At 42.6% G+C, this 23,856-nt stretch overlaps 1 protein-coding gene across 1 annotated transcript in view; it reads left to right on the top strand.

Moving 5' to 3' along the window:
- VPS41 (VPS41 subunit of HOPS complex) overlaps positions 1-23,856 on the top strand; it is an 876,961-nt gene that overhangs the window by 559,927 nt on the left and 293,178 nt on the right. The window contains exon 15 of the mRNA XM_086964855.1: positions 6,979-7,040. Coding sequence (XP_086820981.1) covers positions 6,979-7,040 — 62 coding nt within the window. The remainder of the gene's footprint in view (positions 1-6,978; positions 7,041-23,856) is intronic.

The raw sequence follows: 23,856 nt of genomic DNA, 5'->3' as shown, positions 1-23,856 counted from the left end.
ACAACGGATTCCACTCTGGCAAGTGTTATGGTGAGTTTCTAACCTATCAAAAGACTAAATGCCATCCATCAGAGGTGTTGGTGAGTGTGCAGTGGAAGTGTGTTGTGGCCTGCCTGACTCCACCATGGCTGCACTGCTCTCCTAGCTCACTGATAGTCTGCCCTGACGTACGATCTGGCCTCTACATCACATCCAGTAGCCGCCAAGGCTAGAATGGTGATGAAATAACCTTGGAAACTAGTTCCACTGACCAGCGGGGGCAAGATGTGACAACCGACTGACTTCAATATGGCAGTGCAGTTCGCCCAGCTCTCGATCAACCAGCTATGGCATGTGGTCTAGACCCTAGAGGGCACAGCAATCTGCAGAATCAGTTGTGGAGATGAGGTTCATCCCCCCTCTGCTCTCTGATTGCCTGGTGGTTTGTGTTTACCTGTGCGATTGCCAATTTAGATCATTACTCGCAGGGTGGATCCCCAATCCAGCACTCTTACTACCCACCATTCCGGTATGTATGTTGATTGTGCAATAAGGTACTCTCTCAAACTACCATCCCGGCCCACCTTTTGAGGCGCTGCAGAAATTTAAGTTTTGCTATGTACTTTGAAGCACATTTCTGTTGGTCCTTTCTGCTAGGTTGCAGTGCCCTCCGCACCTCTGTAGTAATTTGGCTAGATCTAACCATTAATAAGTCGTCCCAGGAGCAGCTGGTGTGGGTACCCAAAGACACTCGTAAGGCTTGTGCCCTATTCATATATCCCACACTTACCATTCACTCCTTGGAGCCTGAGGGAAGTTTGTTGTGATCCACCTCTGTTAAATAAAAAAATCCAGGAAATCCAAGGATGTTGAAGATTAAGTTTATTGCAGTAAATACTCCACCCAGCACACAAAGCATCCGTCCAGTAGAAAGCCCTACGGTGACTACCAGTCATCGCTAGAACCCTCACAGAACGGACTCACCGTGCGTGAGCCACATGTTTTAAACATGGTGACTACCAGTCATCGCTAGAACCCTCACAGAACGGACCCACTGTGCGTGAGCCTCCTGTTTAAAACATAACAACTTGATAAATATACAATGCGCGCGGAATTCACGAGAGGAATAACGGAACAAAGAATGAATAAACATCGCAGAGCTCTCCTCATGATGTACACTTACTACTACCACCTCGTCAGCTTGTGCTCAACCTAATCCTACCATAGCAACGATATTGACATACAACCTCATCGCTCTATGACGGGTCAAATTCACACCGACTTTGCTGCTTCCTTCACCATTTCCTACTTTTGTCCATCACCAACTTGGAGATCCTTTACTCGCATTTGAGCATTGAACTTCTTTGTGGCCTATCGTTAAGAGTATGTGTGTTTAATTCAGGGGAAAGCTAAATAGCCCTCTTATGCCTGGGGAAATTACTATCGGTAGGAGTATGGCAGAATTTAGACAGCATAAAGACACGAAGGACCAAAAAGAAAACAAAGAGAAAGACATGAAGGGAAACCTTAAAAGACCGAAACAAAGCCCTCCTATTTTAGACTCTCTGGTCAAATATACGCCAAATAACCCATCTACGCATGACACCATTATGAAGAAATTAAACTAGGTCCTTGATATTGCCCAAAGCACAAAAGAAAGCACCAAAGACCTGCTGCAAGCCAATGCTCCTGCTATAAGAAAGGATTTGAAGGACCTGACAGTATGGATCTCTAATGCCAAGGGCGAATCAATTACCTTGAAGACTATAGGAATTTGCAAGCAAAACATCTAAAGAAAACAGACTCCTTGCTCGCTTTTCTAAAGAGCAGATTAACTGACCTGGAGGACAGAACTAGAAGAAGCAATCACAGGATCTTTGGCCTTCAGGAGGATGTAGAAAACAATTCACCCTCTGTTGATTGACTTTGTTTCTACATGGATTCTCTTCAATTTAAAATCAACTTTAAAGGCAATACAATGGTCTTCTCTGAACTGGATTCGTAAACTTGCTTGATTATAAAGCTGAAACCAGTATTGATGAAGACCTATCCTCCTCCTTGTCTACACCATGACTCTTTCATATGCTCCCATGCATGGAAGTTTTCATTGACACATCCCATGGTGCCCAATAAAGTACGCCTAAAGGCGTAGGTTTCTCCTCATGGCACTGACTTTTTTAATTTAGTTTTTGAAATATCTTTATTTGCATTTTGTCAAACATACAGGTTACTGTGAACATAAATGTAAACCGAAAAGGAAGGGGAGAGGGAAAGGAAAAGGGAAGACAGATGAGTAATCGATCTTGGATGAGACAGTGAACAAGCAATCAGCACAGGTGCAGGAAAGGACCAGCAGTCATTTCGGGAGCAGTCGCAAACTGTGATGTGCATTAAGTCCATGTGGTCAGTGACTGATCATAGATTGCATATTGGGGGTACCAACTATCAGAAGGACCACTTTTTAGTTTCCATACAAAAAAGAAAAAAATATTCTTCCTATCTCAGCTTTACACATCCATGCCTGTACCTGACTATACGGCTCAGTGCCAAATCGTGGCAAAATCAGATACAATTTGTTGTTTTTGTAAATCTACAATTAAACATAAAAACAAAAAGAAAATCATTGTCACATCTTTACGCCCTGGTAGAGGAAAAGAGTTGTCTACGTAGCCATACTGCATTAGATGTTTCCCCATCCCCCTGGTGATTAAGGGAATCCGTGATTATGTTATCGCTACCTTGGCTCATGGAGAGTTCAGGCGTGCCCGCCCCCACCTCATCATCCCCACCCTGTCTCCCAGCCTCCTGAGAAGAGCTGCATGCCCCTCCCCACCAGCGCGCATCAGATCCATCATTACAGCATTCCATGGCTGGGCAATAGGGTATTTACGCATTCCTGCTATTTCCTCCCTGTGTAATGACCTACTTTACGCCTGTGCCCATACTATGAGAGAGTTCCTCCAGCCGGCCAATGCGGGAGGGTCTGCATCTCCTCTCGGCATTGATAATGCTCTTTTACCTATATCTGATACCCTGTCCCTCCAGGTTCTGTCATTGCTTCTGCACTAGTGCCTTTGTGACCAAGGAGCATGATCAATGCTTCTCATTCACAAGTGTCGCTCCAGTGATGTTAGAATATAACTGATTAGTATGATCCTCATTCTAACTTTTTATCAACAGGTTGTTATTCCTCACAGGTCTTGGTCATTTTTTCTTGTAATTACTTTATTACAGCCGATGTCTGTTTAGTAACCTGCATGCATAGCACTGGTATATCCCTCCTTCTGATGTTCTTTTATAACTCCTGCCATGTTATTATTGGAAAACAAAGAGATGTTACTATGTTCACTTGTTTTCTTCATCCTGGATTTTCAGTGTTGGAGTTTTCATAATGGTGGGTGTGATGTAATACCACATAGAGTTGCCTCAGGTATTCTGTTTTCAATGTAGCCTCACCTCCAATACATATAGGGGCTTGTTATTTACAACCATTGCACATTTTGTTCTTGACTATTTTGTTTAATATGCTGAACAGAATGACACCACCTGTCTTATGCGCCTTTGTTACGTGGTTCCTTATTGTCCAAATGCTGGTCTGTAGTGCTCTGTCTTGTATGCTGATGCCCTACCCGGCTTCCTGATGCCTATACTTATTCTGGCTCCTATTCCAAATGTAATACATTTCTTCCTGCAGACTCCCTTCATGCTTGTGTCTCCACACAGCTCTGCATTTATCTCTTAGTCTCCTTGAGACTTCTGCTTCTGTTCCTAAAATTGTAACTCTTTTGTCATATTTCTTTTATTTCCTCCTTCCCTTCTGTGTCCCCCTCACTATATTGCTGACACGGTGTGCCTCACTGCAGATACATGCCTTCATAGTTTCCCATCTGATATCCCCCAATCATCGCTACTAAGATTTCTGACCGCCACTCATTTTGTATTTGACCCTTTGCGTTTTGCCAATTATACTCTCCTTTTTCCATATTAAGTAATCCTATGTAATCTACGGTCTCACTTCTATCACATGCTCCTTACTCGGGTATGGCCAAAACAAAAGTAATCACCCTAAATGCCAATGGCCTCAACCAACAAATCAACGCCATAAAATCTCTGAATATTGTCATAAGCTAGCTGGTGACATAGTAATTCTTCAAAAAGCTGGAATAGCCTACAAACAAGCCCTTTAAATGCGGAGAGGGTGGGTCAATGACTTTGTGTGCTCAGAAGCATCCTCCAAGAAAAATTGTGTCATTTCACTTATCTTGAGAGACCCTAGTTTGCCCATATTTACGGTTGAACAAGATAACAGGAGTAGGTGGCTGGTCTGTTCTGCATTCTGTCCATCAACTGTTGTTTTTGCTTTTGTCACCCCGAGTGGGATGGGTATGCTCAGACGTGAGTCCCATGCTCTCCACACCACTGGAGTCAAGCTATCCTGGCTGAAGACGGCTGAGAGCCAGAAACCGGTCCTAGGATGCTTGATTCCGGTCCAGGAAAGACATGGCTTGGTAGTTTGGGCTGGACTGTTCCTATGAGGTACAGGGTCAAGGCTGATTTGCATATGGCCATGTCTGAACTGGGGTGGTGTGGAGTGCAAAAAAACGATGGATTTAGGCCCAGATTTCTGTACTGGGGTGAATGTATGACTTTGTTCTGCATTCTGTCCATCAATTGTTGTTTTTGCTTTTGTCACCCCGAGTGGGATGGGTATGCTTAGACGTGAGTCCCATGCTCTCCACACCACTGGAGTAAAGCTATCCTTGCTGAAGACGGCTGATAGCCAGAAACCGGTCCTAGGATGCTTGCTTCCGGTCCAGGAAAGACATGGTTGGCAGTTCGGGATAGACTGTTCCCATGAGGCACAGGGTCAAGGCTGATTTGCATATGGCCATGTCTGAACTGGGGTGGTGTGGAGTGCAAAAAACGATGGATTTAGGCACAGATCTTTGTACTGGTGTGAATGTATGACATTGTTCTGCATTCTGTCCATCAACTGTTGTTTTTGCTTTTGTCACCCCGAGTGAGATGGGTATGCTCAGACATGAGTCCCATGCTCTCCACACCACTGGAGTCAAGCTATCATGGCTGAAGACGGTTGATAGCCAGAAACCGGTCCTAGGATGCTTGATTCCGGTCCAGGAAAGACATGGCTTGGCAGTTCGGGCTGGACTGTTCCCATGAGGCACAGGGTCAAGGCTGATTTGCATATGGCCATGTCTGAACTGGGGTGGTGTGGAGTGCAGAAAAACTATGGATTTAGGCCCAGATCTCTGTACTGGGGTGAATGTATGACTTTGTTCTGCATTCTGTCCATCAACTGTTGTTTTTGCTTTTGTCACCCCGAGTGGGATGGGTATGCTCAGACGCGAGTCCCATGCTCTCCACACCACTGGAATCAAGCTAACCTGGCTGAGGACGGCTAATTTAGGCCCAGATCTCTGTACTGGGGTGAATGTATGACATTTTTCTGCATTCTGTCCATCAACTGTTGTTTATGCAGGTGGCTGGCCACTAGACTCCAATGGGGCGACTCCAAGGTACATGGGGTTAATATATATGCTCCCAACGGTGATGTACCTTGCTTCTGGATGTTACTCATATCTAAATTGGCAGCCCTCTCCTTGTCAGCTCGTATTATGTGCAGTGGCGGTTTCAGTCTGTCTATGTACCCAATTATAGACAGAGGTTAGATTTTTAATTTTCGACCCCCAAAATTGCATAAAGCCATGCTTCAATTCATCTCTGCCCTGGGACTGGAGGGCTTCTGGAGACTCCACATTCCTTCAGGCAAAGACCTCACTTTCTCTTCGCATCTGCATCAGAGTTTTTGACAAATTGACTACCTCCTAACTAGCCCCTCCTTTTTACAACATTTTTCATCTTCATCAATTGAACCTATTTGTATATGGGATTATGCAGCCATTATACTCTCTCTTTCCTTTGCCTCACCTCGATGTAAAAATAAAGTTTTTTGATTCCATAACAACCTCATTGAAGACCCGATTGAACGCTAGAACTTAGCTGATCTAGACCTTGCCCTCCTTGATGTTCTTCTAATGATTGCTTTCTTTAGATTGGAAATATTTCAACCAAGTCTCTTTTCACAATTGGAGAGCATCACTTATTTACCCAGATCTAATTTCTCCCTATATAACTCACCAGGCCATCCTACTATCTCAAATGATATTTGACATTCCTTGGTTCTGTGAACCCAAGATCATGGCCCAAACATCCTGCTGCAATTGTGTCTTACTATGACACCTCTCCCCATATTATGTTATGTTATGGTAGTCACGCAACTTTCTCCTCATTCTCTTTCAATCCTACCCCTCTATGTCCTCCCTTGCTTACCTACATCTGTGTCCCAGTTTCCTTAACTTCCTCTCTTCTTTTTTTCCCCTTACATTTTCCATCATTAGTACTTTTCTTTATGATCTTTTATCTCTGCTGACACTCCACAAGCCCTCTTGTAATTTATGAGTTTTCTTTACTTTGACCTACTTTGATATTGCACTGTATTTTTTAATCTCTGTTAATACATGAGATACCTCCTGGCATTAACAAATGTGGTTCTACCTGCTCCACTCAACATATGCTTCTTCCTTTAGGAATATTACCAGACATGTTTTTGTTTATACATGTTGCACCTGACCTACAGTGATACAATTGGAACTTTTGTTGCATTTGCTCACCCTCCTTCTTTGGTTGGTTATTTACCTCTTAAATAAAAATGTCAATAAAGATACGTTGAAATTAAAAGCAGTTAACTTAAATGTCTGTTATATTTAAATACACCTGAAGTACTAATGCATTGCCATTACTCTAGCACAGTTGTCAGTAATGTTCACATTGTTTTGTCTGAAGGACACTTGCTAACGTCTGGAAAAACCTTAATTAAAGAGATGGTAATGAGCTCCTCACACACCAAGCACAGATAAATATGTCATTGCAGTAGTCTGAAACGTACAGATGACTAATATGAGATCTGCTTGTTTTCAGGATATAGGCTTGGCCTACATAACACACCTCGTGGAGAAACAAGACTACGACTTGGCTGCACGGTAATATTTTATGATTGATTCGCTACATCTGGTTACTGGGAATTACTCATAATATTATGATTTTCATATCAAAGAACAGCCTTTAACAAACTCCCTAATCCATTAAATTTTCTCTTTAAAGTTTTCCATTGTACAGCAGGTGTATGTCGTTATTATTTTGTATCTGAAATCTAAATGGCCCATTTTATTGTCAGCGGGTATTTTGAGCAGTGGCCAGACATATCCTGTCATCATGAGTCAGAATAGTATCCCTGTACTGAGACTGGTGTGTTTGTATTCTAAGTGCCTATTATGTATAGTCTATTTAACCGTACCATGCCTATAATCCGTAATGATAAAATGCCACTCTTGCTTTATGTACACAGATTTCTTAATTGGTAGGGTGTTTGAGCATCCTACTCAGATGCTTAAAATTTCAATAAAATATACAATCATCAGTAATTTTATTTTAATTTTTTTTATTGTTTTACAATATATTATTGTACAGTCATCTCCAAACTATACATGCAACAATATGCGTTTATAATGAAAAATTAGCAGAGTAATCATGTCCTTGCTGGTGACATACCTGACATATACTTAGGCATTTGATTCTTTATTCATAACAAGGGAAATATCTGTTAGAAAAAATAATCATAGAGCGCACATGTTATTGGCATCCGATGTTCTAATAGAACTCCATTTTTCTGACCCAACTTAAAAATATACAAACATCAGTAATGATCACACCCATTATAAGAGCTCAATTCGCTCAAATCTTATCCATGTACCAAACCCTTGTGATAATGATTTTGAATTTGAATTTAAATGTTTGCATTAGATCTGTGTTTTGTATTTGTGTGACTTCTCAATAGTTGTGTTTGTTTTTTAATCTTTTGTTTGTCAGGGTTGTCCTTTCCAGTGCCCCCTGGTCTAAAAGCTCCTAGACTGGCAGCTTATAGTCTCTTATAACCCCTCTTCCTTTTAAACTGCAAACAAGAATTTTCTATCAATCCCTGCAGCTGTCCTATCCATTTTTATTGTATCAAACATTTTTTGTCTGAACCGTTGGATTTGATTCATAGAGGATAGGAATATATTGTGCTCACGACACCACCACCATATAAGAACGTTTCAACCCCAAGACGAATTAAGCCTTTTCAACTCCTAAACAAGTTTTACGATTAAGGTATGTTGTCAGAATCCGAATCGGAACAAAGCTTTATTTCGATTGTGGTTCGACAATCATAAAAAGCGCAAGTAATCAAGGAATTAAGAAAGTTAAAAACATTGATGATTTGCAATATTAAAATACATTACATGGTTATATGCACAAATTAAAATAAACTATAATTTATCAAGCAAATATCTACAAAAAGCCTAAACAATAATGCTCTTTCTGTGGTGGAGTATCCTTTTTAAGAACATCGAAAGCCTCCAGGCAACTTGTTCATTTTCTAACAACTGGAGCTTAATAAAAGCCGGTCGGCATGGTCTCAGGCCCCACTTGTGTAGAATCGGGATTATCCAAAACTTTCTTGCCTCCGTATAAAATTTACAAAAGAGAACCAAGTGCATAGATGATTGGGGCGACAGGTTATCGCATGGGCAAAGTTGTAGCTCACTTGCCCAATCATTCATCTTAGGGAAAGAGACAAATCTGTGTATTGTCCCAAAAGTAGTAAGGACCATCTGGTGATTCAGAACACTAGGTTTACTAACTTCTCCAGACAGTCTTTTACTTTCCAAAAAAGAAAGTACCACCTTTCTAAGACTTTTCCTTGAAATCAGGGCAATAGTGCTGGGATTAGTGAAGTATTCTGGGTTACCTATGTCTTTTGGAAAGTCCTGGATATACTTAAGCCACGGTATCCTTTGTGCATCTTCCAGGCTCAAACAGTCCTGTAATAGGTCCCTGTTAAGTTTGGTCTCCTCCCTTGACCGGATCCTCTGCCAGAGGAGAATTGGTTCATTTTAATGAGGTCTGATATGAGTGGGAGACCCAACTCAGCATGGCAGACATAGGTTGAGGTACTGGAGGAAGCTGACAAAATATATTTAATAAAATAATTCTCCACTAATTTTATTGAGTTTGTGTTTACAAAACCCGAGATCCCGGTCCCATAAAAACCAGTTGCAGCACATTTCGCTTTGTACATTTTTTTAAGGTTCCAAAGGCGGTTCACGTCCCAGTTTTTTCTCAATGCTGGCTAAAGCAGCTGTTGATCTTATTAGAGCCAGCTTTTTTGCTACCACGGCTTGGGCCCAGGTGTCATTATGACTAAACAGAATTCCTAGATAAGAAAATCCATTAGTTGATGCCAATGGTTTACCCTCCACCAGAATGTCCCTGCATTTCTTAATCCTATGACCGCATCTCATTACAAAGGTTTTAAAGATGTTAATCCTAAAATCCAGCTCCTTCATAAAATTAAAGAAGTTGTTTAGGGTCCTTTGTAGGCCAATCTGGGTGCGGGACATGATTACAGCATCATCCGCATAGAGTAATGCTGGGATGGGACGATTACCTACTTGGGGGAAATCATTAACATCTTTAAGGAGGGCCTGACCTAACCCATTGATACAAAGATTAAAGAGAAAGCGGGCTAGGACACAGCCTTGCCTAACCCCACTTCCAATGGGGAAGGGGGCAGTGCGTTCATCTCCTATACCAAATCGCACACGTGATTTAGCTCCATTATAAATGCGGCGAATAAAATGAATGATATTCTTATCAATCCCAAGTGATTCCAGAATCTCCCAAAGTTTTGAGTGCCTCACACAGTCAAAAGCCGCCGTAAGGTCAATGAAAATTAGGTACTGATTTCCTTTTTTTACCCTAAGATACTTTCCCATTAGGATCGCCAGGTTTAGACTCTGCTCCACAGTCCCTAATTCTTCACGGAAACCTTATTGAATATCTGATAGAATTACATTTTCCTCTGCCCAGAGCTGTAGACGTTCTAGGACGATACGTCCTGCAACCTTGGCTATGGAATCCAATAGGGAAATGTGCCTGTAGCGGATCTGGTCACCTTTCTTAAATATGGGAACTATAGTGAATTCCACCCAGGTTGATGGGAAAGTGGCCTTATAGCTAGCGTTGAATATTTGTGTGATGACAGGGACCCATAAGGTGACGTTGGACTTCTACAAGTCCACCGGTATCCCATCAGGACCAGAAGCTTTCCGTCCTGCACTTAGCGAGAGTGCCCTGTTTACTTCGCTAACACTAAAATATAGATCAAGTGGTTGACAAGGAGGGCCAACGCTATCAATATCATGATTATTAATGGAACGAGGACCATTATATATCTTAAGAAAGTGTTCGATCCAATGACCCTCCGTGATCTCTACTTCGACAGAAGCCCCCCCCCACTGGGGTTAGAAAAGGTGTTTTGACAACCTTCCAGAAGGCAGCGCTGTCTTTCTTTTCTACGGCCGAGGTAAGCAGCTCCCAGGCTTCTTTCCAGAGAGCATCCTTCCTTCTTAAATTGCTAATTTGTAATTCCTTCTGGCTTCTTTGTTTTTTGTGCTATTCCCGGGGAAGTTATGAAGCTTGTGTTTTAGGTGCGAGTGTGCATGGGTACACAATGAGTCAAACCATCTTTGAGGGGTTTGCTTTTTACCACCCTGTTTAAACATTACGTCCCTAACTACGGCTGCTACCGCTTGGAAAGAGGATAGAATACTTTCAGGGGAAGCTAGTTCATTCAAACAGGTATCAAAGGCAGATCTACACCTTGTGATTAATAGTTTATTGACTCTCTCCGTGTCCATCATGTTCCACCGAAGGGTATACCCATTAACTTTATCAAGCTTTAAATTTGCTAAGGCCTTATCTACCTCCTGATTATCTCTTCTCGGGTAGTTTGACCTTAATACATAAAGGGTAATGGTCACTCACTGGATTAGAATCTACTAAAAAGGAGAGTAGTCTAGAGACACACATATTTGACACCAAAATATAATCTATTGTTGAACTAAGGCCCCTCTCATTAAAGGTTTGCGGCATCCAAATAGGTTTGGTGCACTGGTCATTGTCAAAACCTAAGTCTAAGTTAAGCACCAATTCATTAAATGATTCCCCTGTGCTAGTGTGTCAAAAGAAGGTACCATATGTGCCCTCTTCCTCATTAAATCCACATATCCTGTCATCCTCATTGGAGCACAGGGGACAATTAAAATCTCCACACATAATGAGCATATTTTCGGTGACATTTGCATAACACGTGATTTTTTAATTCATTATGCAATGAACCTACCACCCTGGGGGACGCTATCAGGTGGGATGTTGTTATATAAATTACCCAGAGTTATAGAATAGGATGCAGTTAAAAACGTTAATATTTGATTATAAGGGGACTCAGGCTTAAATTCAGTTTTAACAAAGTTTAGCTGATTAGAAACATATATACAGAACCCTCTTTGGCTCTGCCATGCATACCCCCTATCGCTTGAGTATTGAATGTTCTATAACAATTCATATGAATGGGGTCCTTCAGGTATGTTTCTTGAAGACAGATGATTTCGTGTTTTGTGATGTATTCGAACCATAAGGGGTTGCTGAATTTAGCTCGTAAGCCTGCAATGTTCCACGATACAAGACTACAGCCAATCTTTTTACTGATAATTGGGATACTAGCTACCCCTATGACTGTAAGTGTATCAGCTTCACATCTTCTCTGCTGCATTGATTCTGGGCGTATATTAAGCGGTGCTTGTGCGAAGGTCTGGGCCCCTCGCAGCTGGTCTGATCTGGCTATATTAGGCTCCCCGGAAATGTGCTGTATGCCCGTACCCGGGGTTTCAACCACATTACATTCCATGGAGGATTTGAGAGTTGACTCCTCTAATAATGTGTGGGGTCTATTCACTTGTGTTCTCCTCCGTGCCCTAACTATCCACTGACGTTTTTGTCCCTCATTAAGACAACTGCCTTTCTTCTCTATTCGTAGTCCATTAATATCGTCCATCGTGTTAAAAATGTTGTAATAATTAATAATAGGGACTGTGTACATAGGCTGGCCTCTGTGGGTATGCTCCGCCTCCCTAGAAAAATACCATGGGTGGATGATTGGGCGGCTGTGTGATGGCGGGTAAAAATACCCCAAGGGTAATATATACGCCTCATCTGGTCTAGCTGGTGCTTTGCCTGCCCTGTCCAATATTATGGGGCCAAAGTCTGGGGTCCTGAACGATAACGCAATACAGTCCCCTTTTAGTGACCTCCTAGACTAGCCCACCCAACCAATTCTACGTGCCATTTTGTATCTGAATATAGGAGGTTGGTGTTAATCCCAGTCCTGCCACTAAGAAAGTGAAGGGATTTGTTCTGCAGGGTTGACCAATGCTCGGTGCTACCAACCGGCACCATCAGGACATTTGCCAGCACCACAGTATAAGGTGTTACATCAGGGGGTAGATGTAGGTTAGTAACTGTGCTCCGGGCAACCTCAAAAGAAGGAGACTTTCTCCTAATCATGTTTGAGGGCAAGCCTCTGCCCGTTTCAGAGAAATTATCCTTGGCTATAGTACTACCTAGTGGCTCTTGTAACGGTATGGCCTGGCTCTCTGACACACCACCCGTAATCTGGGGAGGGAGAACTCTTCCCTTTCCCAAGTTACCCTGGCCAGGGCCTACCGTGGACATATTATTGAGGCCTGTGCACCTTGGCTGGTTATCAAATAAAGCAACCGTACTCCCCCCATGGTTCTCAGTTGGCAATTGCGGGGGAGTTGATATAAGTTTTTCAAGGTTTGCTAACCTCGCTTCAATGTGATTAAGTTTAACACACAGGACCCAGGAGAGAAGATAAGATAGATTCAATTTACATGAGGAATCTCCTGGCGTTGGATTAGTATAGGTTTCCACATTAGCCCCCTCATTCTGCACTAGTACTGGTATATTGATATGGGCGAGCTCACTATATGGTTGACAGACCTTTCCTTTTCTTTGATGGTGGCGCAAGGGAGTGACCTTGTGCTGACTTGGCCTTAGCCTTCTGACCTCTTGTTGTAACTGGGGACCTGTGTTCTAGGTCACTAATTAGTGGCGCTGCCACAGCCACTAACACTGGGGTCGTAGCATCTAAACCAAGTACAGGGAGTGAAACTTCTACAGTTTCCACTGTATTAAGAGAGGGTAAAATAGTGGGAAGGGCATCTCGGATGAGGGTACTCTGGGGGTCCAAGGATAGCCTCCTTTCAGTTAATTCAATCTCATTAATTAAAACAGATTCAGCCCTTGAGAGGAAAGCATCCAGAGTCCCAACAACACCCTGCCCTGGAGTAAACTTTCTGTTCTTGTTGAAGATGGCATTGTTATAACCAAAGAACAGCAATTTTCCTAAATATGTCAATACAGGTTTACAATAGTACCTTGTCGGGATAATTCCACAGCAAAATCTCTCCAATGCTCTCGATCAATGGTGTGGCCCTGCCCGGCCTCCTTTGGCCTTTGACGGTCACGGACGGGCAGTGCGGGAGGGCTGGTCGAAATTTAAATGCCACCTGCGCTGTGGTGACGCGGTCAGCAAGCATCTCCCAGTGCCTGCTGTGGTTTGTAGTTTGTAGTCCTCCTTCTCGCGGGCCGTTCCCATCACGGCGTGGCGTAGGCTGAAGGCTGGTGGAGTGCTGCGCTGTTCCCCTCACGGCTCGGGTAGCAGCGGAGCCAAGATCAATACTGGGCAAAGCCGTTGCCCTCATGGCTGGCAAGGCAGGTTTGTAAAAAGCGTCCCTGTGATGTGTTCAGTGCCTAGGTTCGCCTGAGGCCACCTCGGTCCGGGAGGTTTGTAGGAGACCGTGCTTTCATAGAGTAGCCTTTCATAGAGTAATTTTCGTAGAGTAGCCTTAAAGGTATGTTGTCATTTCACCAGCAAGTTATAAAAAGAAGCTATATGGTAAGCTCCAACCAGCACTTGTGTGGGTTCTAAGAGCTCTAGCTTTTCTCTCCTTGACCCTCAGTAAAACAGCTATTTGAGGTTGACCACTGTATGTACCAGCATATTTGGGTTAAACTGAATGTCTGGAAATGCTATCAGTCTCCCAGGACATTTGTAAGTGAAGATCACTCAGTTAGAATCTCCAGAAAGGGATTGAGTATTTCCCCAGAATCTTCAGAAAAGTACATTTGATTATTTCACCTATACCTAAATAATCACATACCTACAGTACACCACTCGCATAATCTCAAATACACATATAAAAAGGTTTATAGTCTTTGCATTGCTGCCTCTACAATTTGAGTTTATTCAGCCCAGGTTTTCACAATCAGTTTGGTCTGAACACGAGCCAGCTCATTTCTATTACCTAAGAATGCAGGCCCTCCAGTCCGGCAAGTATAATGTCAAGGATTCTTTTTCCATATATGAGCGTTACAAAGTAAGATTGACTTAGACTTGTATACAAGAGGCTGCAGCATTGTCGGTCCCGCGAGGGCTGAAATATTTGTTTTTATTGTTACTGCAAATGGACAAAGAAAACTTAAAACCCCCTCTTACAAAGATTAGACATGATTTTGCAAAATGGTTGCATCTTCACCTATCATTCTAGGACTGGGTGCAAGCCATGAAAATGATGACCTGCCATGTTTTAACAACATCTTGGGGTGCTGCCAGTACCTGTTCCTCACCCTCTCCTGTTGGGTATTGATTCTAAAATCAAAAACTTTGTATGGGACACTAGTAAGCCATGGATCCGTAGGGGCTAAACTGTATGCGCACACTGAGGCAGAAGGACCCCGTTTACCACACATGGGAACATGCATCCTGGCCACTCAGTTATCTCAGATGTTTCCCTGGTCACCCACCAATGTAGATCCCCTTGTATGGAGACAGATAGAACAATCCATATTGCAGTGCAATGCCAACCTAGGGGCCCTCTGTGGCAAAGCCGGACTGCCAGTTGACAGGTAACCCAATAGTTCTCCATATGCCCCGAATATGGAATCAGACGCATGCCTCACTGAAGCTACACCAATACCTCCACAATTCCACCCCACTTTGGAATAATGCAGGGTTACAGCTAGGGGGTACTTAAGGTTGACTGGCCTGAATGGAGGGGACAAGGCACTCAGACACTAGACCAGATGATCCTAAGGGATACTCTTAAACTCTTTGCCAAACTTATCTCATATTATGTCCTAGCGCAAACCAAAGGATTGAAATATCTCCACTTACGCCATTGCATCAGAGACAAGTTAGGTAGTAGGCCATTATCTCTCTTGGCCTAACTGATCTGCAAATACGTAAATAAGTGGTGCGCCGTCAGGGGAGCAATTTCAGGATTCCAAAATGTGCTGATAACCATTAATTTCTCACAGCCTCCCTTAGACGTCACCAGAACCTTTTAGCAAGAAGCTGTATGCCATTTGTATACTAGCAAGGCCTGGTCTGCGCTGCTAGATACCCATGACTTTCTTCCATAGTCTAGGCTGAAGATTTCCTACTTTAAACTACTCCTTAATTGGTACTGGTCACTGGCCAAGTTGGACAGAGCTGATTTACTGACACATCCTGCTCACCCCAGGAGGTGTGGGGTGAGCAGATGTGATCTTGTGCACATCCTGAGTAGCTGCACCCAACTGTCGGATTACTGGTGTGCGGTGTGGCCAGCCTATGATGAGCCAGGGGATGTCTGGATTCTTCCTTCTACCTGCTTAGCCCTTCTGCATGAATTGACAGGCTGTTTTCTTCCCACTAAACACAGATATTAGGTAGCAACAACCCTGGCGATGGCCAAACTCTGCATTCTTCGCTTCTGGAGGAAGCCACCAGTGCCAGCAAGCTATGAGTGGCTGTCAAAAATGGAGAAAATTGGCACATGCGAGCGTAATATCTATAAAACAAATAATTAAATGTGCACCTATGACTAGTTATGGGATCCCCTTCTATCCCCTAGAGTGGCGGACCGCCCAAACTGTGAGGGGTAACTGTGATGGAGTTACTGGAGCCTCAGGCCTGCATAATCAGGCTGGGTATAAGGGCAATGCTCTTTAGTGAAACTCTCTAGCCCTGCAGCCCTGCTGTGGCTTGCCAATCCCTCGCCCTGCGATAGCACTCCAGTTGAAACTGGGAGTAGATGGTAGTGTAAGGGCAATAGATTGATACCTGAGGTTGACCTCTTCTGAACTTAGGAACTGTTGTACTCTGGAAATAGAGTGTCCAGAGATGTTGCAGGTTTAGGATAATGGAGGGCAGTCCCTGGTCATCCACCTAATCATAGTTGTTAATCATGTTTCACCGTTGGTAACTGAATAGAAGCCAAGATTACACATGACGAACACTAAGCTGAGATATAAAGGGTGGTACTGATATTAAGGCCCCCACCAGCCCTAGCGGTTGACAATGTGTGGTAAGCCACCTGGAGACAGATGAACACTCATATCAGGAGGGTGGAAAGGTGGAGAGGCCAAGTTAGGCTTAGACTGGGAGGTGGATCCTCATAACCAGACTGAGCCTGAATTAAGTCTCCCAAATTCCATTTTGGTGAGTGAACAAGCACCCGACCTGCCAGAACTGGGGACTGGCCTTAACTGTAAAAAGTAATTAATCTAGAGTTTCCAAGTGGGTGTAGTATTCTTGTAATCTGATTCTAATTATCTTTCATTGCACAGCATGGGTGTGGGTGTTTTTTTCTGTGTACCGGATGTTGTATGTCTTGAATACAGAATTGATGCAAAAAAAGAAAGTGAGATTGAAATAATGTTTGCATTGTATTAATTCCAGAACTGCTTTCAGTTTCTCCTCAGATGAAGATCTGTAGTGAATTAGATATGTAACAGTGGCTCTCCTATCCTCAGGCTATTAGTGTAAGGTTATTCTCCTGATATGCCATTCCAAAGAGTTTAACCCTCTTTCCCTCATTAGAGCCTGTGTGTCCATTCCCCTCATCGCTCCTCCTCTAAGTAAGTATCTCTTTGCTTTCTTTATCAGCAAATGCATACACTTTTAATATATCACCTCTCTCTCACCCCCTGCTCAATATCATCAGAAACGTTTTTAATATCAGTAATGAAAAATGTTGAGTATTCAGCACAAGCTACCCATTTCACTAAAAACAGTCAGAAATGTATTCAAGTAAGCTTGCATCAAATTTCTGATCTATTTCTTCTATAGGCTCCTTACCTTATGAATATTTTCCCAGGCCTTAGCCTAGATCCAGGAAAACTTCAGCAGTACCCCTGCTCACAGGAAGGTGGCTCCAGCAGCTCCATATCTACCTCATTCTGCTGGCCTATATTGGCACCAACCATACATGCTTTTGAGCCTGTCTGACTTTTTCAACAATTTCTACAGTGTGCAAGGGACAATATCACCTCCTATGAATGCCAGTTGCTTTCTAGGCCGCTGTTCTCATGCCTTGTGGGATTCAGTGGCTCAGATGCTCTCTATGATTCCAGAGGAAGCCTATGCTATCCTTTCCTAGGCTATGCATGGCGGTTGTGATGCAGCCAAATTCAATATCTGCTGATAGCTGGACCTCACTGATTTGCTTGACAGAGCCATAACACCATTGTGGCCCTTCGCATGCATGCCTGTATGCGGTCTACCAGATTTTCACAACATACTTAGGCGAGTCCTATGGACATGCAATTTGATGGTTCCCATGTTTTTGGGGACAACATTTTTGGCTCTAGTCTGCTTTTTATAGACCCTAGTATCACAATGCACACCCTGGGCCTTTCCACTCCCGTGTGCCAGCCACACCATCAGTTTCACCCCCTCCGTGGCTATGGTAATGGCTTTCAGTATCGCCAGCAAAGCCGAATAGCACAGCAATCCTCCAGTGTTTTCATGGCTATGGTACCACAGAGCACACAGATAACAGGGAAGTGCGCAACCCAGTTTTCCACTCGTTTAGTTGCTGCATCCCTGAAACCTCTTTAGTGTGACCATACTGGCATGCAGCCACCCTGTCGGAGGCAGGATCTATCATTACCTACTGGAGTGACAGGTTATAACTTCAGACAAGTGGGTATTGCAAACTATGTTTCAGGTTACATTTCTTGAATCACAAAACACATAAAAGCGAATAAGGCATATTTAGGTTATCCTAGGATTCTTACCTAGACTTCTGGAAATCCCTAAAAAATAGCAAATGACATTGCCTTGAGTCAAACTGGACCACCTTACACTTTTCATTAATACATGATCAAACAAATTCAGAAATTTCAAAATGTGAAAGGTACGGGGCCTCACACACACCCTCAGTGTCATACTTCATCATCGGCCAACCTCACCCGCCACCGCATTTTCTAGTGGTGGGTCAGCTTCTCCAAACAATACTCAGGAGCCTCTCCTAATGGATGATGGGGTAAAATCCACACAAAATGCACATAAAGTTAAAGATCTCAAGAACCCTTACAAAGATATATATATATATATATATATATATATTCACTGAAAAAACCATAGGTTTCACACCAGTTATAGTTAGGAATTAGCATTTAAAAAACCTATTAAATTCACTGAAAAAAACATAGGTTTCACACCAGTTATAGTTAGCTGGAAATTTTACTGATATAAAACCATTGAAATTCCCACGTTATAGTTAGTCGGACTCACTATAACTTGCGCGTGCAATGCACTGCTGATGACATCACATATTACATCACTCATGACATGGTCAGTGACATCACTCATGACACCATCCTTGTGACATAGTGACAAACCTCCTTTCACTATAATGTAACCCTTGAGACACATATTCAAAAATAGAAACTGAAATTTTTTAAAAAATGGAGATACCTATATCAGTTACAACAAGCAATTCAGTAATTCCACTATGTATATACACATCCACTCTTTCACCAACAGTTCTATATAGTCACTCATACATATACTCACTCATCATATGAAGTGATACACCTATACATCCTGTTACACACCGACATTCATCCGAAAGTTACTCACACACATATTCACACGTGCAAATAAACTATTGAACATCCATTTATTTGAATATAGAGTTATACACACACTTCCACCTTACTTCTATTTAAAATTACACATATTTATTCTCTTAAACAATCACTTATAGAAACACATACTTATTTAAACAGGAACTCTTACAATCTCTTACTCTCACATATACTCACTTATATACATCAATATTCATATATACTAGATTAAAACATATGTAGGTACTGATAAAGACACTAGTGAGACAGTCATTCACTCACTAACAAACACATATAGACACTCATCCACCCATACAGTCCTGTACATATGCTGTCTTCAAAACACATACAAACAAAGAGTCAGTCACTCATGCATCTATGTGCTAAGTAATACCCCCACTAAACCATATAGACAGTCATACTGATACTAATAAAAATATCTAATAACCCATATACATACGCATGTAGCTACTTACCAACACATGTAGCCACTTATACACAAAGTGAAACACTAATATATATATTTAAATTTTTAAACATAACTCACTAATATTTATTTTTCAGAAAGACACATATTCACTGGATGGTGTCATCAGTGATGTCATGAGTGATGTCACTGACCATGTCATGAGTGATGTAATATGTGATGTCATCAGCAGTGCATTGCACGCGCAAGTTATAGTGAGTCCGACTAACTATAACGTGGGAATTTCAATGGTTTTATATCAGTAAAATTTCCAGCTAACTATAACTGGTGTGAAACCTATGTTTTTTTCAGTGAATTTAATAGGTTTTTTAAATGCTAATTCCTAACTATAACTGGTGTGAAACCTATGGTTTTTTCAGTGAATTTCAAAGGTTTTTTTAATGCTAATTCCTAACTATAAGTTTCACTTTATAAATAAGACTGTTAGCACTCTAGTTGTTCTTTAGAACACTCTGGTACATTCTGTCATTGGGCTACAGTTGGGCTACATCTAGTTGAATTTTGGGCTACATTTTCAATTTTTGATCTCTGGTGGCCATCTTTGGGCTACATTGGGCTACTTTGGGCTACATTTGGGCTACATTTTGGCTCTAACATATATTAAGCCCAATGTAGCACAATACATATTTTTCTAAAGTTAATGTTTTTTACAAACCACTTCAGAATAGAGCTACCTGTCCCTACAATTTTCCCAATTTTTTTTTAAAAAATTATTTTGGGGAGCGCTCCCGGAGCGCGCCCCGGGGAGCGCCCTGAAAAGCGTATTTTTACAAAGCGCCCCGGGGCGCGCTCCGGGGAGCGTCCCGTGAGCGCCAATATCGCAAACGAAAACATGATCGTGACGTATCGCGTAGCCGCGACCGCGTGATACGCACGGCGTAAGCGCACCCGGAAGTACTCGAGCGAATACGATCGCACAACGTAAACTTCCGACGCGCTTACGCTGCGCGACCCGGGGCGCGCCCCCGGGCACGCCCCGGGCGCGTAGCGTAAGCGCGTCGGGTCATGTGAGCAGAAAATAACACTTTTCATTGGTTCATAACAGTTTTGGTTTCATAATGATGAAGCCCCTGGTCCTGTGACCTGAAAATAACACTTCTCATTGGTTCAGGACAGTTTTTTTTTCTAAATGATGAAAGACCCCACCTTTTTTCCTTATTCTGACTTTGTCCTTTGACTGAGGAAGACCTGTTTGTTGCTCTGTCTACTTTTTTGCTCTTTGAGTAATATTTTGTACTATAAAATGGCTTCATTAGTAGCATCAGCTGGTGCATCTGCCCCACCACCACCACCACAACCACCAAGAGGACCAGCTCCAAATTATGTTGGTGGTCAAGAACAGGAGGAGGAAGAGGAAGAGGAACAGGAGGAGGGGAGAAGAAGATGGCTGCCTGAAGAAAACACACCTTATAAACCCAAACCACACTTCATTTGGGAGTTTTTTTCAATTCCAGAGGGGAAAAAAAAGGTGAATGCGCCAAAAGTCACTTGCCTCATCTGCAATGATGAACTTTCACGGGGCAACCCAAATAAGAAATATTCTTTTGGTAACTATACCATGATTCGGCACATGACAAGAAAGCATCCAAACAACTACTCTCGTGCAGAGTTCCGGGAACTGGCCAGTAACCTCCCCCATTCATCAAGGACCCCCTCCCAAAGAAACCAACCCACTTCCTCGCAACCAGAAACATCTGAGGTGATGCCTTGCATTCAGCCGAGGTTTGCTGATTTTAAAATTACTTGCAAAGCTTGTGGCAAACTTATCTCCTATGGGGAACAAAGTGTGAAACTCATCGTCCTTGCAGGTGATAATCACAAGTGCCCCAAAAAGAAGTAATTTTTTGGGTTTTTTGTTTTTTTGCTCCAGTTGAGCCAGTTTCAATTCCCTTTTTTTGTTTCTCCCCCAAAAAAATACAAAAAAATATATAAAACTGTTTTGAAAAGCCAAAAAAAGTACAAAAAGTTCAAAAAACACAAAAAAAATATAAAACAACAAAAAGAAGAAAAAAAAAAGTTCTTTTTAGAACTACCTCCAATTTCTAAATCAAAACTTCATTTTTTAAACACTCTGTCACCTTTTTTCATCATAGTGCGCTCCCAGGGCCGCTCCCCGGTGCGCGCACCGTGCGCTTCCCCCGCGCAAAACGAAAAAAAAAATAATATTTTAAATGCCCCGCGGGGCCCTTTTATAGCCCCCACATCAAACCTAGGGGGTCAAAGGGGTCTATCCCTGACGCTTTATGGTCAGTTCCCACTTTGTTTTAGCCACCTCTTATGTCTCGATTTTACCGAGACACAAGATGGCGACCGCTCTGGACTGTTTCGAATGTTTACAGACACCCGAGAGCCAATCAGCTTTCCATGCGCACCTCGCGTGGCGCGCCTGGAGCGCTCCCCGGTGCGCGCACCGGTGCGCTGCTATAGATATATATATTTTTTTGAACCTAAATTACTCAAAATCCACTGGAGCACATATCTTGAGACATAGCAAAGGCACATCGGGCTACCAGTCCCTACAATTTTGCCAAGTTTGGTGGAAATCCATTCAGCCGTTCGGGCTAAAAGTGAAATCGACCGCCCTATGGAAATTAACATGGGGAAAACGCGTTTTGGGACCCCCCTTTTATCTCGGCCCCCGCTTGACAAATCCCCCCCAAACTTTCAGGGAAGGACCGGAACGCCGCGAGGCCATTTTCAGGAAATTTTCAGGCAGATTCGTCAACCGGCGCAAAAGTTATTCCAAATAGAATTTTGAGATTTAACATTGAAAAAAATCCTAACTATAACTACCTACTGGCGACCGCCAGTAGGTAATATATATATATATATATATATATATATATATATATATATATATATATATATATATATATATATATATATATATATATATATATATATATATATATATATATATATATATATACATACATACATACATACACCGCACGCCCCTCCAGTAGGAGAGGAGGCCACTCAGGGGAACCCTTACAAATATATATATATGTATATGTATATATATACACCGCACGCCCCTCCAGTAGGAGAGGAGGCCACTCAGGGGAACTTCAGGAGCCGTTTATTAAGGACAGCGAGGCAAGATGCATTTCGGCGTTGTAGCCTTCCTCAGTTGCCGCTGCTATCACGTGATGACTCCACCCACGTTTTGAAAGTGTCCTGAACCACCCTCATTGGAAGGTGAGTAGTTCTGCTCCAAATTCACATGTTGATTCATCCATAGTGGCTCAGATGAGACTTCAACTCCCAGAAGCCATTATTCCAGGGGAGTATAACTCGGGGAAGGAACACAATGTACAGGATGAAAGTGGAGTTTTCACGCTATGAAATAAGTCCAACAAACTCCCTCGGGTCCCCTTTACAATCCAAACCCCATGTGCAATGCAGTCGGGTCTTGAGCCGAAAATACAGTGATTTTGACTCCTTGTCACGTCACGAGCTGCCACTGGCAGTAGCACCATGACTGACCTTGAATCAGGGGCGGGCAGAAGTAGTTCCGAAATCACGGAGAAACAGACGAAAGCCTTGACAGCTGGTGCCAGCATCACTCCTGCCGCTTGTTGAATCGGGGCCTCCAGCGCACCTCTGGCTAGTGCGCAAATTCCATATACCCATCCAGGGAGCATCAAAAGCAGTCGACAAGTTTGACCTGTTTCGCCCAAAAAGGGTCTGTGGCTTTCTTCATGACCAGGAATCCTATCTTCCATAACTTCTACATATGTCACTCATGCATACACACCATACAAAACAAAATTGTATAGATAGTTAGGTTCTCCTGCTAAACGAAGATTCGCTTTAGTCAGCGTGTTGTAGAAGGGGTCCTGTAAAGACATAGTTAAACATACAAAACATGGATGAAGTGTTTCGTACTTCATACACTCACAAAAGTACATGCCAAACTATAAAGCCATGGTCAAACATTAACAATAGACCAGTGACACTGTAAGTGAGTAGAAATCATGAAACACTGCACTGCACACATGCTGTCTAAATCATGTGGGTAGTGGACAACACAACTACATGCAAAGTTGAATTCCTACTAAAGTAAGTATATACACTGCGCTAAGCTAGGGTATATGAGGGTGGCCTTGTAGTCACACACTAGGAGTCAAAAAGGTATAGAAAGGCTATCACACAAATGCACATATGTGGTGGAAGGGCCCTGGTAATGAGACCGGGATTGCTATTTGATGGTTTGACCTTGGGTTTATAGTCTGGCATGTACTTTTGTGAGTGTATGAGTCTATTAAGAACCTAGTAATTGACACAAAATGTACCCAGGGGCTAAAAATTAAATGTTACTAGTGGGCCTGCAGCACTCATTGTACCACTGACTAAAGTAGCGCTTTAAACATGCCTCAGGCCTGCCATTGCAAGTCCCTCTTCAAACCAAGACTGTTTTTTTGCTATTACAGTTTATGGTAGAG

Source organism: Lissotriton vulgaris, chromosome 4_1 (assembly GCF_964263255.1).
Source record: "Lissotriton vulgaris chromosome 4_1, aLisVul1.2, whole genome shotgun sequence".
NCBI classification, from domain to species: Eukaryota; Metazoa; Chordata; class Amphibia; order Caudata; family Salamandridae; genus Lissotriton; species Lissotriton vulgaris.
The sequence above is the reverse complement of the archived record's forward strand: the minus strand, read 5'-3'. Positions and strand labels throughout refer to the sequence as shown.